General features: G+C 36.7%; 4 protein-coding genes across 4 annotated transcripts in view; 1 reads left to right on the forward strand and 3 right to left on the reverse strand.

The window, feature by feature from the left end:
- Positions 1-151: 151 nt before the first annotated feature.
- Positions 152-2,819, reverse strand: LOC140789070 (protein NRT1/ PTR FAMILY 7.3-like). The gene is made up of 5 exons (XM_073138669.1): positions 2,756-2,819; positions 2,451-2,640; positions 2,000-2,217; positions 1,288-1,853; positions 152-1,084 (listed from the first exon to the last, which is right to left on the reverse strand). The coding sequence occupies exons 1-5, from the start codon at positions 2,756-2,758 to the stop codon at positions 310-312; spliced, it is 1,752 nt and encodes a 583-aa protein (XP_072994770.1). The 5' UTR covers positions 2,759-2,819; the 3' UTR covers positions 152-309.
- Positions 2,820-7,676: 4,857 nt separating this feature from the next.
- Positions 7,677-11,383, forward strand: LOC140787993 (ent-kaurenoic acid oxidase-like). The gene is made up of 8 exons (XM_073137066.1): positions 7,677-7,991; positions 9,368-9,845; positions 9,990-10,253; positions 10,337-10,426; positions 10,507-10,585; positions 10,682-10,788; positions 10,895-11,016; positions 11,143-11,383. The coding sequence occupies exons 1-8, from the start codon at positions 7,762-7,764 to the stop codon at positions 11,231-11,233; spliced, it is 1,461 nt and encodes a 486-aa protein (XP_072993167.1). The 5' UTR covers positions 7,677-7,761; the 3' UTR covers positions 11,234-11,383.
- Positions 11,384-11,454: 71 nt separating this feature from the next.
- Positions 11,455-13,808, reverse strand: LOC140787994 (glycine cleavage system H protein, mitochondrial). Its single transcript, XM_073137067.1, has 4 exons — positions 13,454-13,808; positions 12,778-12,866; positions 12,237-12,407; positions 11,455-11,800 (listed from the first exon to the last, which is right to left on the reverse strand). Exons 1-4 carry the CDS (start codon positions 13,560-13,562, stop codon positions 11,675-11,677), a joined length of 495 nt encoding a protein of 164 aa, XP_072993168.1. The 5' UTR covers positions 13,563-13,808; the 3' UTR covers positions 11,455-11,674.
- A 701-nt stretch (positions 13,809-14,509) lies between these two features.
- LOC140788744 (DNA-directed RNA polymerase III subunit 2) overlaps positions 14,510-16,848 on the reverse strand; it is a 37,895-nt gene continuing 35,556 nt past the window's right edge. The window contains exons 36-38 of the mRNA XM_073138153.1: positions 16,650-16,753; positions 15,725-15,853; positions 14,510-15,122 (exon numbers count right to left, since the gene is read on the reverse strand). Coding sequence (XP_072994254.1) covers positions 15,072-15,122; positions 15,725-15,853; positions 16,650-16,753 — 284 coding nt within the window. The 3' untranslated portion in view covers positions 14,510-15,071. The remainder of the gene's footprint in view (positions 15,123-15,724; positions 15,854-16,649; positions 16,754-16,848) is intronic.

The following is a 16,848-nucleotide window of genomic DNA, read 5'->3' on the forward strand; positions in this document are numbered from 1 at the left end:
TAAGAATCACACAAAATTACTATTTCTGTCTTAACTCTTCTTCTACCTCTGAGTGAATAAAGTTGTGTTTATGCCAATATTTTATGTGCAAATTTTCTTATTAATCCGATTATGAATAGAAATTAATCCTTTCTAATATAGAAATTGAATATATAGTCAAAACCTTCCAAATATATATATATATATATGCCACAAAATATGCTAAGCCTCAAGCGACAAACCAACGACAACAGGTCAAAGTAAGGCTGAAGTTAATACAAAAATTTGTACTCATGACTTCCTATCATACATCCAAATTAATACATAAAATCAAGCACTAGAGCTCTCCTCCACCTTGCTTCCTTCATACCACCTCGCACAAACCACAAACGCCACTAAATCCACGCTCGTGAGGACCGCAAGGAGGAAGAAGAACCAATCCATGTGCCCTTCGTCGAGGTCATCTGGAATCCAACCTGGCCGGCCGCCGGCCGAGGTGATCTCCATCACCATCGTCACCAGCACGCTGCTGACGTAGTTCCCCATGGAGATAGACGCCATGCAAAGTGCGCTGCCGAAGCTCTTCAATCCACTCGGCACCTCCTTGTTGAAGAACTCCAACTGACCCACGTACATGAACACCTCGGAAGCGCCGATTAGGACGTACTGTGGGATTTGCCACAGGATGTTTATCGAGTTGTCCCGGAGTCTGAAGTGTTCGACGGCCCCGGCGGCGAGCATGGCGGCGACGGCGATGGCGAGGCCGAGGCCCATGCGTTGGAGTTGGGTGAGGGAGATGACGGGGGCGATGAGGCGGCGGTAGAGGAAGAGGAAGGCGGCGACGGAGAGGATGTCGAAGGATGACATGGAGGCGGGGGGGATGTGGAAGGAGGAGAGGGAGGTGTTCATGGCGGCGCCTTGCTCGACGAAGAGGGAGGTCATCTGGGCGAAGACGACGGAGTAGAGGATGGTGGTGAGCCAGATGGGGAGGAGGCGGAGGACGCATTTGAGCTCTTCTACCTGGGTGATGGTGCAGAGACGCCACGGGTTAGAAGGAGGGACGGAGTCAACGCCGTGTTCGATTAGTGCAGCTCGGTCCAAGAACCTTGCAAATTTAAAATCAATTATCATCATTATAAATAAAAATTTTAAAAAAAAAGGTCTGTTTTGTTTTTTGCATGTAATAGCTCTCCAAAAATATTTTATTTATGCATAAAGACTTCTAAATTTCATATTTGGAAAGGGAAATTTTACATAATTGCCACTAGAAAAAGAAAGTACAGTAATAGAGTGGAGCAGAGGACTTACTTGAGTCCCTCAGTATGAAGCATCTTCCTGCTGCCATTAGCCATCACAACCTCCTTCCCATCTTCTTCGTACAGATCGTCGCCACCTGGCGTCATCTGGACCCTCCGTTTCCCCGCGGCGGCGACGATGACCTGGCACGCCCGCGAGAGCGGGTTGCCCGTCGGCTGGAAGCGCCTGTACCTGCGGGCCCCGGCGAGGAAGAGGGCGAGGCCCAATATGGCGGAGCCGGCGGAGGCCCAGAAGGCGAAGGCCCAGAGGCCCTCGTCCTCGAAGTAGTCCAAGAAGGTGTTGGAGAAGAGGGAGCCCAAGTTGAGGGCCAAGTAGAAGTAGCTAAAGAAGGAGACCTTGGAGTGCGCCTCCTTGGAGTCGTCTTCGTCGAACTGGTCGGCTCCCAAGGTGGCCACGTTGGGCTGGTACCCTCCATTCCCAAGGGCAATGAGGTATATTGAGATGTAGAAGATCCCGAGCTCCATGTCCGAGTGGGGCCTGCAGGGGGTGCTCCGATCGCCGCAGCCGGAGGAGTTGATGAGGAAGAAGTGGGTAGCCAAGGAGAGCAGCACCAAACCCTGTCGTTGATGAGGAACAAGTGTGTTGCAATTTAGTAAAAAAAATAATCTTCGTCCAAATTACAATGGTGAAAGACTATTTAACCCATGTAATTACAAAGCGAGAAGAAGGCAAGCAGTCTGACTGAGTAAGATGGATGACTCACAAGTACAAAGATGAGCTGGAAGATAGCACAAGTCTTGTATCTCCCCCAGTAGCAATCACTGAGGAAGGCACCAACGAGGGAGAAGATGTAGACAGTGCCTGTCCATTTGCTCACAGTGTTTGCCGCATCTGCATTGCTCTGCCGCACAACTCTGGTTAGAAACAATACCAAGTTCACGCCAACTCCAAAGAATGCGAGAGTCGCCAATCCCTGGTTAACTGTAGAAACATAAGACTCAATGGCAGTCTACTCTATTCTTTTGATACAAATATTAAGATTATTTGATCAGAATCTTCTTTGTTAGGTAGAGATAAGATCTTTTTTTTTTTTTTTTTTGGTCTCGGCGATCGAATATTTTGGTTAGCTTTTAAGAATTGAGATGAGTTTTCTGAATTTTTGTACACTGATGAGATACAGAATGGTTATCGAATGGAGGATAGATGAGTTTTACCTAGCAATATACTTCCAGTCACCCACCCACCAGTCTTGGCTTTAGCTGCAGGTCTACCTCTGAAGTCCACAGACCCATCCATCGTGTAACTGCAACACTCTTCTTCATCTCTGCACTCATATCCATTAGTAATGGAAGAAGCTCTTCCAGCCTTCATCTCACCGACCTCTATTCTTCCTTGATCCTTCTCCTGCAGTTATAACCAACACCAACAAGACTCTTATTATGCATGCTCTATTAATTTTAATACAGAATATAAGATGTTTAAATGCTCATGAGAATAATCTAACATAAGCTATGCTAACCATTATAGCTAGAGTTTGGGAGTTGGAACAGATGAAGGGAAGAGAGGAGGGTGGTATTGGATTTATAGACATGAGAAGAGAGATTGAATGGTTCAGATTTAAGCTGATTAAATAGAGAGAAAAGGTTGAAATCATGCACTGCTGAAGATGTCTCTATCAAACACCACCTAAAAAAAATCCTCTTCTTTCACGTGGAAAAAAGAAAATCCCATTGTGTTCCCAAGTGAGAAAAATATCTCATATGTGAAATATAGTAGACAGGGGATATTCACTTTTTGATGCTGAATTGGCAATTGATGCTAGAATTAGACGAAGGATAAGAAATCCCTTGTTTATTGAAGTGCAAAATTATATTAGATGGCCCAAAAACTTAAATTATTAGGTGATAGATCAATAATGTATATACTATGTCTTTTAACAATTTCAGTGGCGGCGACAAGAGATATTCACCTTTTTTATGCTGAATATGCTATAATTAAACAAATGATAATGATTAAAAAAAAATCTAATTGCTGACGATTCAAGAAGTGATCCTTATTTAAAGAGAAATTCTAAGAAGGAAATCATCAAGCTTGAGTGGTTATCAGAGAAGCAACAGCTCGTATTCAATCTGATTTAAGACTTATCAACTACAACAGAAGATGCTTTGCTGTGATAAGTAGGAAAGAGAAAAAAAGAACAAGGGTAAGTCCAACAACAGTGGTGTTTAATATTCAAAACTCCAATCTCTCCAACTCAGAAGCTAGTAAGCATGAAAGCAATGTGTTACACTATTTCAGTGTCAGATTCCACTACTGAAACACAAAGGTAGGATTGATTAAGACTGCTGTTGTATTCTTTCTGAGGTGCATTGAACAAGATGTACATTTTGTTTCACTGGCTGTGATCAAGCACTGCTGTGTGCGTTCTTGTCTCTTTCACCAACTATTTAGTATTATCCTCAGATAGTACCACTTTTACCTTTGTATTTCAAAGCTTGGCACCCCAATTTCTCATGAGTAGTCCAGGAGGCCAGCTAAAAATTGGCTTGAGTTTGTTTCAGGAAGACTATTAGCTTGACTTTTTTTATCTGTTTGATCACTATTAATGGCTCTTGTCGTAAGAGCTTGAAGAGGTTGCAACGACGACAGAGATATTGACGGTGATGGTGTTCGAAATTGGACTCGAACCGGTGTTAGAATTCAATTTTGATTAGAAAACGAAGAAATGATGCAACCAACTCAGAATTAGACGAAACTTTGTAGAAATATGAAAAACATGAAGACAATTAATTAGTCGAAACTTTGTAGAAATATGAAAAACATGAAGACAATTAATTAGTCGAAACTTTGTAGAAATATGAAAAACATGAAGACAATTAATTAGACGAAACTTTGCAGAAATATGAAAAACATGAAGAGAATTAATAGACGTTATGCCATTTTAGGCCGTCATGAGGCAAACTATAAATTTAACAAAAAAAAAAATTTATTTGCCTTATATCTTTCAACATAGAATTCAAAATTAAGTTAGAATTTTATTAGTTTGGGTCGAATCTTTTCATCTACTCAGTAAAGGTTCAACAAGACTAAGAAGGGCTTCTGTCTAAAATCATTTGTTTGTGAATCAATGAGTCAAGGGTTTAGTAGCTATCATTATTAGCTGTGGATGACCAATGTGGCAATGTGCTCAAATTTCTTTCACCCAATCTACAGTTCATGTCATGATACAAACAAAGAAGAAGAAAAAAACAAAGTATCACGATCTTTAACTCTTTCTCTCGACTTGTTCTTCCTGCCTAACTAAATGATATTTAAAACAGAGGAGTTGTCTCCAAACTCTTACTGTTACTATGAGCTCCTTCCATCCCAGTTACTCCATTTGTGTGAGCTAAACTAGGCCAAAGAGCAGTGCACTGCTCTGTTACGCAATTGAATTATTTTCCTAATCCTTCTCTTGTCAATGAGCTAACTTGTGATTAGTGAACTCTTCTTCTTATTTTCTTTGATCGTACATATTAAAGTTGTCATTTTCCTAAATTACATAATTAAATCACTTTGGTTCGTATTTTTCAACCATATGGATTTGTCTTCAGACTAGTGTCCAACTGTTTTATTTTCTATTGGCCTATAAGGCTTAATTTTTATTGGTATAAATTAGAACTAATGAGACGTATGCAATCTTATCCTCATTGCTCAACATAAAAAGAAAAGACATGAAGCAGAAAATCGAGCCCAATTTCAAGCCCACTAACCTAATCTAAGCTTGAGCAAAAGAATACTATTAATATATAGAGATTTGTATATAATTGCCATTAATTTTTTTTAAAATATCATAATTATCATTAAAATATTTGACTCTTTTAGAATTATCATTATAATTAACTTTTAACAGAATATTTTTAACAGATTATTATTAAATTTAATAAACACATATAAATGACTAAAATATCCTAATTTTTTAAATTTAAGGTATAAAATATTTACCAATAATTTTTATCTCAAATAAAATGAGATATATTTTGGTATACTATGGTATTAGATATAATATTTGATAGAATCTAAATTATTTTTAATAGTTTATAAAATGGTAAGATATTTTTTTAAGGCCTAAGTTGTGTTTTTAAGCATGATTAGTTAGCTTTAGTTAATACAATATGATTTCTAAAATAGCACAATGGCAATTATGATGTATTAAAAATTATAGTGATAATTATAATATTTTAAAAGTCTTCAGTTTCAATTATGTAAACATCCTAAATAAAATAAGAAGTGAAATAAAAAGAACTTTAATGTACAACTAATATTTTCAAAAACATATAATTCAAAACTCTTAAGCTTATGAGAATTTTAGTGAGGTAAAAACAATTGGGTCCAAAGTGAGCTTGATAGTGTTATTAAGGGGAGCATTTGGTAACCCTATCTCAAAGTGTACTACCTTTTATGAGACATGACAGAAATGAATGACTTAATGATAGAAAATAATTTCTAAATGTATCAATGACTTAAGAAAATATTTACATATAAATCTTTTTTTGGTTCAATTACTTTCAAATATATTATATATTTTTTTTTCTTAGCAGTTTTTAAATTTCACCCAGAAAGACTTATATTTTAAATTATTATTTTATTTATCGAATTTTTAACTCATCTAATTATGTGATAAAATAAATTTGGCTAGTATAAACAAATAAAAGTCTGCAAAAGTCTTGAAAAAGGACACTTGACCCAATTCCTCCACTCCAAGCTCCCACTTTTTCTTACTGTTTGCATGGATCAAAAGATATATATAGTTTGGCATGTGTCATCATCCACTTCCAAGTAAAAGGGTAATTAAAATCCTCTTCAATCTAAGGTTTACACCAACTTCCTATATTTTGTGATTGTGGCATGCTTAAATTAGGGTTGCACCATTGTTACTGTTTGATGAGAAGTTTGCAAATAAAATTTAGTGATTTTGTAATTAGCAGCCTGTCTTTTGGATTATAATTTTTCATATAACATTTTGGATTAACTTAAATTGACTAATCTCTAACAAAATAATATATTTTTAGAATTTTTCGTTAGGGCCACTAAGTTTATCTTTTAAAATACCTAAAATACTCTCGTCTTCTATTTGTTTTCCCTTTCATTTAACTTCCAAAATAATGTTATAAAAAATGTCACTATAAAATCCAAACTTCTTTTAAGAACATTTTGCACAAAGAGTATTTTGATATTTCAATTGTGAAGCTAAAAGTCTTAGAGTTAAGTAGATAGTTAATCAAAGCAACTAGACTAGAGTGTTATATAATAGGGTGTTATTTAAAAATTTCTCTTCTCAATAAATCCATTTTAGTTTTATTTTAAGATTTTAATGAATTTGTATCCCTCTCTAGCTTTGCATATAATTACTAACCATATATAGATTTCAATAATTATATCATCAGAAATTGAATAAAAATATATCCGATATTTGAATCTGATAGCCCGATATTCCATATGTTTTTCGCTCAATTTAAATAAGCCCCTCGGTAAAAAAAATAATCGCATTAGAAAATATACTGCATCAAGCCCAAACTGGAGGTGTCTACAGACTGCTGTGGTGTTTAGAGGGGTTATGATAGTTGAAAAGAGTGACATGCAACAACAACTGAGAACAAAAGGGAGGAAAAGAGAGGGAAATAGAGAAAGAAGAGAAGAGATAAAGGGAGAAGCCCCCTCCTCTTCTCTAGCCACTAAGGTAAAGTGACTGGGAGAGAGAGAGAGAGAGAGAGAGAGAGAGAGAGAGAGAAAACAACATAAAGCAAAATAAATAAATAAACTCTTTTGTATAAGGAAAAAAATAAAATAAAGAGGACTTTAAAGCCCTACCTAAGCAATCCTGACACTCTTTCTACCCCCATCAATATATATATCCTTCTTAAAATGATATATTTGATATTTTCTATCTCTCCCTAAGATAAGGAAAGAAATAAAAGATACAATTTACCCTTCCACATTACGTCTAATATAAAAGGAACAAAATACTCCTTTGTCTCACAACCATTAGATAAAGAAAAATGGATTTATATGATTGTTTTAATAGAAAATTATCTTCACCTGTACCTTTGGACTTGAAAAAAAGAACTTAACAATTATATAACGAGGAGAATTAAGTGAGACAAAGGAAAGACATCATCACGAGAGAGACAAAGTATGGAAACCCCCCCTTGAGAAAGACTAACAAGACTAGAAAGAAATGAAACGGAAATGTAACTGTACAAACCCCCCCCCCCCCCCCTTGAGAAAGTATCAAACGTTACTACAAGAGGACAAGCACTCTCTCTCTCTCTCTCCAATGGCCACCTTTCTCACACCTACCTTAATATGGTAACCCACTCACTCCCTCCCTCCTCTCTCTCTCTCTCTCTCTCTCTGTATATATATATATATATACATACCCTTTGGAATTCCCTTCTCTTATTTAAAGAAGACCCACATAGAGATTATTCACACTACACAGGGGAAGAGACTAGAAAAATCTAGAGAGAGAGAGGGGTCCGGGAGATGGCTGTGTGGGGGTTTGTGGCGGCGGCGGCGGCGGCTGCGGTGGTGGTTTTTGCTGCGTTGGCGAGGTGGGTGCAGGAATGGGTGCAAGAATGGGGCCTCGGGAGGAAGAGGCGAAGCAGGCTGCCGCCGGGGAGCATGGGCTGGCCTTTCATCGGCAACATGTGGCCTTTTCTCCGGGCATTCAAATCAAACGATCCTGATTCCTTCGTCAACTCCTTCATCAAACGGTTAATTTTTCTCTTTCTTTCTCTCACTTTTGGAATGAAATAAAAAAGACGACTTTCTCATTAAGATTTCTATCCAAATGAGAGAAAATATAAATAATATTTCCCTCTTTCTCTCCGTCGAGATAGGACATGAGGTGGATGCATCTTACCAGCTATATAAAGAGTAAACAAAAATGTAATCGATTGTATATGATGTAATGTGCAGGATTAACCCAGTTGTTTAACCTATTATACAACCCAAAAAAAGAAAAAAGAAAATTAGAAACGCTTTAAGAACTGTGCGTAATCGTCTAGAAGGATTTAAGGTTATCTTTGACAAAATATTCACTATGCTTTTATTAAAGTTATGCCTCATTCCTCTTGGATCTTGTGGTGGGCACACTTATAATGTGATATTTTTTTTTTTTAATTTTTTTTCCGGTTATATGTGGGCCTTGTGTAATCAAGTCGTTCGTAGGTTAAGCAAAGAAACCTTGTGGGACCCCCTCTGACCTTTGGAAATGTTGACATTGGAGATTCATACATAACCCATAGATACAACAAAGTTATACTATTTTATATTTTATATTCCACAAGGCCACAACTTTGGTAATTGTGAGTGACTTTATGAGTTAGCATCTCTGCAAGCATATCTTCGACTTTCTACACTTGCTAATTGTAAGATTGTCTGTATCTTTAGTTTGGATTTTTGTCCGAAACTGAGATGGTGTGAAGTTTTGTATTTCAGTTCTATCTTTTGGATTTGACTTTGAATCTAACTCGTACCTAATTTATATATTAGATCTTGTTTATGGATTGAAATATAAGATTAAAAATATATTCACCAAAAGAACAGAACTAGAACCAAAATATTTGGTTTTTTTTTTTTTTTGTTTTCGATGGAGCCGGATAGAAACAGAAATTGAAACTTCAAGCCATGGCATGGATGATAAGAGACAATATTTGAGAGAATTGATTGCCACATTATCTTTATTTTCAACTTTTGGCAGTTATTGTGTTGGCTTTCTTTTGCCTGACACTGTGCTGAAGAAAACAGAAGGGAAATGGAGCAGGAACAGTAAAGCAATGTACTAGGAGGGTCTGTGAAGTGGCCCAGATGTTAATCTTTGTCCATTCTGCTGACTCCAATGGACCTTTTGATAGCTAGTGCTATGCTCAGCTAATGGACTTACTCAGGGAACCTAGGAACTAGTGGAGTGACTTTATTCTGCCTTTTGTCCTACTTTTCATAGTGTAATTGTGCTTGTTCTTGTATGTAACAGTAGGATCCAAAGATGATTCCAGTGAGAAGTCATTCTTTAGCCATTATTGTTAGCACTTCAAATTTGAGAATGAGTTTAAGGCCTAGTCTCAAACATCTTCTTTGCTACATGTAGATTTGGTCGAACTGGTATATACAAATCCTTCATGTTTGGAAGTCCAACCATAATAATTATAACACCAGAAGGATGCAAGCAAGTGTTGATGGATGATGAGCATTTTGTGACTGGTTGGCCTAAAGCTACCATGGAGCTCATTGGGAAGAAATCATTTATCGGCATATCCCAAGATGAACACAAGCGTCTAAGGAGGCTGACCGCAGCTCCTATCAATGGCCATGAGGCTCTTAATTCATATCTCCAGTTCATTGACAGCACTGTGGAATCCACTCTAGAGAAATGGGCAACAATGGGAGATATAGAGTTCCTTACAGAGCTTCGAAGGCTTACGTTTAGGATAATCATGAAAATATTTCTGAGCAAGGCGAATGATAATGTAGTGGAGTCACTGGAGAAAGTTTACAGCGATCTCAACCATGGAATGAGGGCTATGGCCATCAACTTGCCTGGTTTTTCTTACCACAGGGCACTTAAGGTATCACCTTAAATTTCCGACGTTTTGAATTGTATCTAGTAGTCTACTCACCATCCTTGGATACCTTAAACAACACATACTAGGATCTATGACATGTTTATTGAATACCTCTCTCTTTAGTGTCAGTATAATCTTCTATTACAGGCTCGCAAAAAGTTGGTGGAAGTTCTCCAAACAGTTCTTGATGAAAGAAGGGTTACAGGCAGAAGAGATGCACCTGAAGCAGAAAAAGACATGATGGATGGTCTAATGGAGGCTAAAGATGAAAAAGGTAGAAAGTTAACTGATGAGGAGATCATTGATATACTGGTTATGTACCTTAATGCTGGCCATGAGTCTTCTGGCCATATTACAATGTGGGCAACTGTTTTCCTACAAGAGCACCCTGAAGTATTCGAAAAAGCACAGGTTCTTTTGGATCAAATAGATCACCATGTCTGATCTTAGTACTTTAAAATTTGAACTAACAGTAACATGCTAAATGCCTTTAGGCGGAGCAAGAGGAAATTAGGAGGAGCAAGCCACCTATGCAGAAGGGACTAACGCTTAAGGAGATACGGAAAATGGAGTATCTTTCAAAGGTCAGTCAGATTGACATTACTTGTTACCTCATCATTGAACCTTGAAGTTTGTCTGAGAGAGTATTTATGTTTGTCTGAAGATCATCGATGAGACGCTGCGTGTAGTTAACATTTCATTTGTGGCTTTCCGTAAGGCGACATGCGATGTCTTCATGAACGGTTAGTTTCATTGAAGTAGTAAGGTAGTAAATTATGAATCCTTAATTAATCTGTGGAAGAATGAGAAACATTGACAATCTACTTCAACAATGATAGGTTACATCATACCAAAGGGCTGGAGAGTTCAGCTTTGGTACAGAAGTGTCCACATGGATCCTGATGTTTACGTTGATCCTAAGAAGTTCAACCCATCTAGATGGGATGTAAGTCAGATAAACGAATTCTCCTTGACTTCTCAAGATGCTGTTTCTTCATTATTTTGGCTATTTTCAGACAAAATAATGCACTTGTATGATAAATCTATGCCAGGGTTCCCCACCCAAAGCCGGAACTTTTCTTCCCTTTGGAGGAGGTAGCAGGTTGTGCCCCGGAAATGACCTAGCAAAATTAGAGATCTCTGTTTTCCTCCACCATTTTATCCTTGGTTACAAGTGAGGCATTCTTACTACATTCACTTTTGTCTAAATGCTATAGTTGAATGCAATGCAGATTTCAGTTATATGATAATTTTCATTGAATAAATACACATTATGTGACAATGACTTGTTCATGTGCAGGCTCACAAGACTAAATCCGCAATGTCCAGTGAAGTACTTACCTCATCCTCGCCCTTCAGACAACTGCATGGCAAGAATAACGAAGGTTTGAACTACAATGTAAAGTTCTTCAATGTTGTCTTTCGGGGCATAATAAAAGGTGGATGAGAATTGTCTGTGGGATGTTCATTGCATTCTCAACCATTGCTATGTTTATTAGGAATATGACAACATAGTATTTAACTGGTGAATAAAGTGATCATTGCATGCGCAAACATAAAAAATTCACTAATATATGTAGCACTAGCCATACCAACAAGATAATCAATACTATGAACGGAAAGTTTGCTTCATTACATAAAGATTCAAGCAGCTTCTACAGCAAGCATAGCATGATGGCAAGAAAGAATTAACAGAATTGTCTTTGATCTCCAATCATCAACAAGAAAGTGCTCATGAACATATTATTGCTTAGAGATGATTGATAGACTTTAACATTGAGACGAAGCAAGAGAAGAGTTAGCAGAAGTAGGGAGACATGCTTATGTATTCTCTAGTGAGCATCCTCTTCCTCGCAGAATTTGGTGTACTCCTTTGATCCCATCAGTGAGTCCAGCTCTGATGGGTTACTGGGCTTGATCTTGATCATCCATCCATCTTCATATGGACTTGAGTTGATCTAACCAAAGACATTAGTAATAAGAATTACCTCAAAAATAACTTGTATAGCTTCATTTCTTATTTCATCACTGTCACCTAGAGTTGCTGTTTATTAAAAATCAGAGTCTGCACTTATCATCACCCTCACTTATTCTTGTCGTAAGAAAATCTTCTCCCTTGATATCTAGATGTAAGTCTAGTCTTTTCGAGTACATTTGCAAGAAGAAGAAAAAAAATACTACCTCGCCGATAGCTGAGAAAGAATTCCTATTATATATTATTATTATTGTTATTCTTACTAATAATAACATATATAAGTTATTTATTTTGGATAAACAGGGTTGTCTTTTGCAAATATACCTGAAAATGTAGGAGTCTGTCTGCAGAATTGTCAAAATAGGAGGTTCTTGATAAGATTAAAAAGAAGAGGATGAGGGTGTCATTAGCTCAATTACCAGCCCGGGGTTTTCTGTTAGCTTTGAATTGACTTCAATGACTTCACCAGAGATAGGGGAATTAACATCACTTGTAGCTTTCACACTCTCCACTGCTCCAAAACTTCCACCTTGTGAAAAAGCCTTACCGGATTCCGGCAGCTCAACGAACACAACCTCTCCAAGATGTTCCTGAATAATATACAGCATTAGCAAAACCAGGAGATAAATAACATGTCACTAAGCTATTTAGAAGTCATAGGAGGAGTTCAAGTCTTCATCTTCACATGTCCATTAAAGAGAGGGATTTAATGGTTTTGCCGAAACAAATTAATTGTCTTTTTAGTTTTTTAATTGTATCACTGGTTTCAGCACAAATGTTTTGAGTTTCTATAAAGTGAAAGATTTTTTCTGTTTCAAATAATCTTAAATGTTTTATCTCATCAGCTTCCCTAAGAAGCTTCTCAGAGACATATACCAGCTTATCATAGTTATGAAACTTAGATGAACTCCAGGAGCATGTAGTAAAAAGTTAAGAATTTATCGATAAAGAGATTATTACCTGGGCATGGTCTGTGATGCCAATGGTAGCAACAGAACCATCATGTTTCACCCACTCATGGGAGGAACAATACTTCAAGCCATCTATGACTGCAAGCATACAAAGATTGGTGCTAATGATAAAAGAGTATTCAAGGAAAACAGAAAGGAGTTACAAGTATCAAATATTTTGATTCCAAAAGTATTCAGAAAAGTAATTGCTGCAAGAGTGTGAGAAATTTATAGAAGTCTTCATATCTGATTTTGTGAAAAAGCTATAAAGACAAAACATTGTGAAATTTGCTGAAGGGAACCAGACCTAGAACTGCAATTGCTTCAGATGATAAAGTTTCTGAGATTAATTAGATCTTCTGAACTTCTAGTAGGCTCAAATTGTGGGTCTGATTCTTATAATTAAATGACAGATAGACCTGACGAAACTTGGAACACACAACTCCCACTTAAATACCATTATGAATAACTCCAATATTAGATTAAATTTTCAGTCACTTTTCTTCTTCTTCTTCTTCTCTAATGCACCACTATATGGTGCAACAAAGATAAAAATATGTGAATAAACCACTGATAAAACCCTTCTTAGTTAAGTGATAAGTAACTCTGCACCACTTCTTGAGATAATCAACCAGCTAAATGGTGGAGAGAGATAGAGAGACAGAGAGAGCTGAGGAGAGTGTTACCATTGGAGAAGCATCTGGAGATGGTGTAGGCAGGCAGAGGAGTTCTTCCCCCATTGCAGGACACTCTAAGAGCATTGGCTGCAGAAGAAGCCCACAGTTTCAGAGCCATTGCTATCTCCTTGCTCTCCTTCTTATCCTCTTCTTATGTTTTCTCAATTTATCTCGAGTGGAGTAGAGAGTTGCGAAGGACAAGAGAGGATAGAGAGAAAGGAATGGACCGTTAAAGACGTTTGGTGGGTGGATGGGTTGGATTTGGTTGGTTGGTGGATATTGAGAGCCTCATCCTAATTCGCTTTTGATCGGTTCTTGCCTTCTTGGTGATCCAGATTGCAGCTTAGGCCTTAGAATCCAACTCACCAAGCGGATCCAAACGTGACCAATATTATCAAGTTATTAATCGGGTTTTGGGTTTTGAGTTTAAACCTAGTATGCTCGAAATCAGACCCGTTAAGGTTTTTGGAATTTTAAAAGTCAATGCTCAAATTTTTTAAGTGTGTGACATATTTATAAGTTTGGATTAAATATATTTTATCACCTCCACATAGTTATGTTTAAAATTAATTTATCTTTTATATTTTAAAAAAACTTAAATTAATTTGTATACTTATGATTAAAGTAAAACTGTATTCTATTAAACTTAACTGAATGATGTCAAAATAATCAAAATACTATATCATGTTTATCCTTTGTACTTTACTAAATAATCAAAGTAGTCATGAAGCTCAATTATAGTTGATAAAAGAACTAAAACTTTCATTTTAATCATAAATATATAACCTGATTTTAAAAAAAAATTAAAATACATAAAAGTAAAATAATTTTAACCATAAGCACACAATGGTAAAATGCATTTAATCCTTTCAAGTTTCATGCAAAATACACATAATATATGACTGTCTCAAAGGGACCAAAAAAGAGGTTAAAGATTGTCTTAAAAGGGCTTTAAAGATCCTCTTACCAAGATTTGGGTGTGGGCTGTAACGGAGGGGCTTTGAGACCCTCATTGCCGAGAAATAGAGAAAAAAAATCATGCGACTTCCATCATCTCTACTGGTATTAACATGAAAATTGTCAGTTTGATTTATAGATAAAAATCATCGCATTTCTATACAAAAATCTCAATTGAGTATCTGCTCCAAGCATTTCTATACAAATTTGAAAAAACAAAGAGAGAATAGGACGTCTCTTTGTACTTGTATAGTTCTCCCAAATTTCACTGAGATTTCCTTTACAAAGAGATAGTACATAAATAAAACTAGCTTCGATGTTAGTTGCAGCAAATTCGTCTGAGTAATAGATGAACAGGTGTTTCCTTTTTCAGCAGAACAAATGTACCATAAAGCAAAAGGTTGAGACAATTCTCTTCCAAACTTATACACCACTTTACATTTCCTTAATCCTCATCCTTTTGCGTGATACTGATATAGGAAACCTTGGTTAGTGAAACTTTAGTCATTTCTTAACAATAGATAGTATAGCTGGAAATCGATGCTGAGATAATTCTTCTGTATCTTTGCATTGTAAGTTACGAACAATGGAGTCTGTGTTTACTACTTGCAGAAATGACTTCTCATCCTTGGGAATAGGTATGTATGTGCCAACAGATTGAACATGTAAATTAAGCTTCTGTTAACTTCAGACGCGGAACAACATTCATCGCCTGCAACTCCTGGTGAGACAGAAGGAAAAAGAATAGCAATTAGTTGATTAGCTTGTAGTCCATGAAGTACAGGTATGAATCTTTCCACAAATTGTCAAAAAACAAAGCCTTTTCCAAAGAAGTTGAAGCTTCTTCAACTAGCACTCTGACCGTTGTTTAACAGTCATAAATTCGCTCCATATCTTAGCCAATATCAATGGTGGAAGAGATGATGTATTCACTTTTATTATTGTCATCATTCTAGCCATTTTCCAACAACATAGATTCCGCTGGAGCACAACTCAAATTTGAGAAGGCCCTCAACAAAACCAAAGGTAATCATATAACTGACCATTTTAGCTGACATTGACCCCCTCCTGACAGATGGGACCAAATTATCACACTTCATGCTCTTGACGTAAAAAAAGACCTAGAGCTTCTAAATAAATAAAAAATAAAAAGAAAAAACCCATAAAAACAGAAAACAAAGCAAAACAAAAGACAAGAACTAAATGTATATAAGGTCAAGAGAAGTGATGATGTCCTGTAGTCATGTAAACGTCCGGAAACATAAACATGAACATCTATGAACCTCTTATCACGAATTAAAAGCAATCCAATCAGAATACTACCTGAAACAGAAGTTTGCACGCATATGGCAGTTTCATGGTAGCTATATTTTCTCCACTTTTGCACATTGAGCAAAAGGATGTCTTCAACTTGTGATTGTAGTAACCTAACAAACCACATTTTCTGCATACCTGGAATAGAAGATCAATCACCTGAATAAAACTTGAAGAGCATAATTAAAATCATAAGAAATAGCAATGCTGCTAACATCTAATGTTCCAAAATAATAACATTACTGCTGTACTGGTGCGGGTCTAGAAATTGAAAAGTCAGCCACCTTAGATCAACTTTGATGAAACTGAAATATTTTAACCTTTTTCATCAGCAGATGAAAAACCTTCATATTTGTGTACTAAAAGAAACTAAAATCTGCTTACGAAAAGTTCAAAGCATTCAAAATGTTCCTTCTTTAACCTAAAGTGTCAGTCTGGGAGATACACCTTCATGAGCAACATGCCATCCCACAAGAGCTTAGGAGCATATAAAGCAACGGAAGTACAGGATTCATCCATTATCATGGAAGGGAAATTTTCATGCATACTGTAAGTTTGCACCATACTGGTACATAATACCTAAATAATACTAGCCTTTCCATCGGCAACTGAAAGAACTTCATACTTGTGTACTAAAGAAAATTGTTTGATGGATCTACACCACGATAGAATCTAATCATTGTAAGATGAGAATTCACTCTAACAAATTTTAGTTGCTCCATTGGAAATATTAAATAAATAGAAAATCAAAGAGGGTGCACTTCTTGAAAAAGCAATGTGATTTGTTTCCCTGCTGGATCACATATAAACTTTAGTCATAGTTTCAACCAGACTGGTTAAGAATAGTTCCTAATTACATGAGATACCATGTATGCACGATTCTAGATTATATGCATGATGACAGTGAGAGAAACACAGCTTTATAGTTAAGTACCTGAACTTGATAAGGGTCACTAGATAACATTAGACGTTCGTGGATTAACATGCTAGCACCATATGCTATCAAACAGTCACGTTCCATTTCTCCTAAACGAAGTCCTGTGACATGGAATGTAGTTATAAGAATGAGAAGGACTGGGTTCATATTTGTTCTACACAGACATGTCAGGTGGACATATCCAAGATCAAAATAA

This window comes from Typha latifolia, chromosome 5 (assembly GCF_019914945.1).
Source record: "Typha latifolia isolate L0001 chromosome 5, TyphaL0001v2, whole genome shotgun sequence".
NCBI lineage: Eukaryota > Viridiplantae > Streptophyta > Magnoliopsida > Poales > Typhaceae > Typha > Typha latifolia.

Coding starts and splice junctions, on each gene's coding strand:
- LOC140787994 (XM_073137067.1), bottom strand. CDS start 13,562: ATGGCTCTGAAACTGTGGGCTTCTTCTGCAGCCAATGCTCTTAGAGTG. Junction 12,867..13,453: donor CTCCAGATGCTTCTCCAATG/GTAACACTCTCC, acceptor GTATGCTTGCAG/TCATAGATGGCTTGAAGTAT. Junction 12,408..12,777: donor GCATCACAGACCATGCCCAG/GTAATAATCTCT, acceptor TATATTATTCAG/GAACATCTTGGAGAGGTTGT.
- LOC140789070 (XM_073138669.1), bottom strand. Junction 1,854..1,999: donor TCCAGCTCATCTTTGTACTT/GTGAGTCATCCA, acceptor CATCAACGACAG/GGTTTGGTGCTGCTCTCCTT. Junction 1,085..1,287: donor CTTCATACTGAGGGACTCAA/GTAAGTCCTCTG, acceptor TAAATTTGCAAG/GTTCTTGGACCGAGCTGCAC.
- LOC140787993 (XM_073137066.1), top strand. CDS start 7,762: ATGGCTGTGTGGGGGTTTGTGGCGGCGGCGGCGGCGGCTGCGGTGGTG. Junction 7,992..9,367: donor GTCAACTCCTTCATCAAACG/GTTAATTTTTCT, acceptor TGCTACATGTAG/ATTTGGTCGAACTGGTATAT. Junction 9,846..9,989: donor CTTACCACAGGGCACTTAAG/GTATCACCTTAA, acceptor CTTCTATTACAG/GCTCGCAAAAAGTTGGTGGA.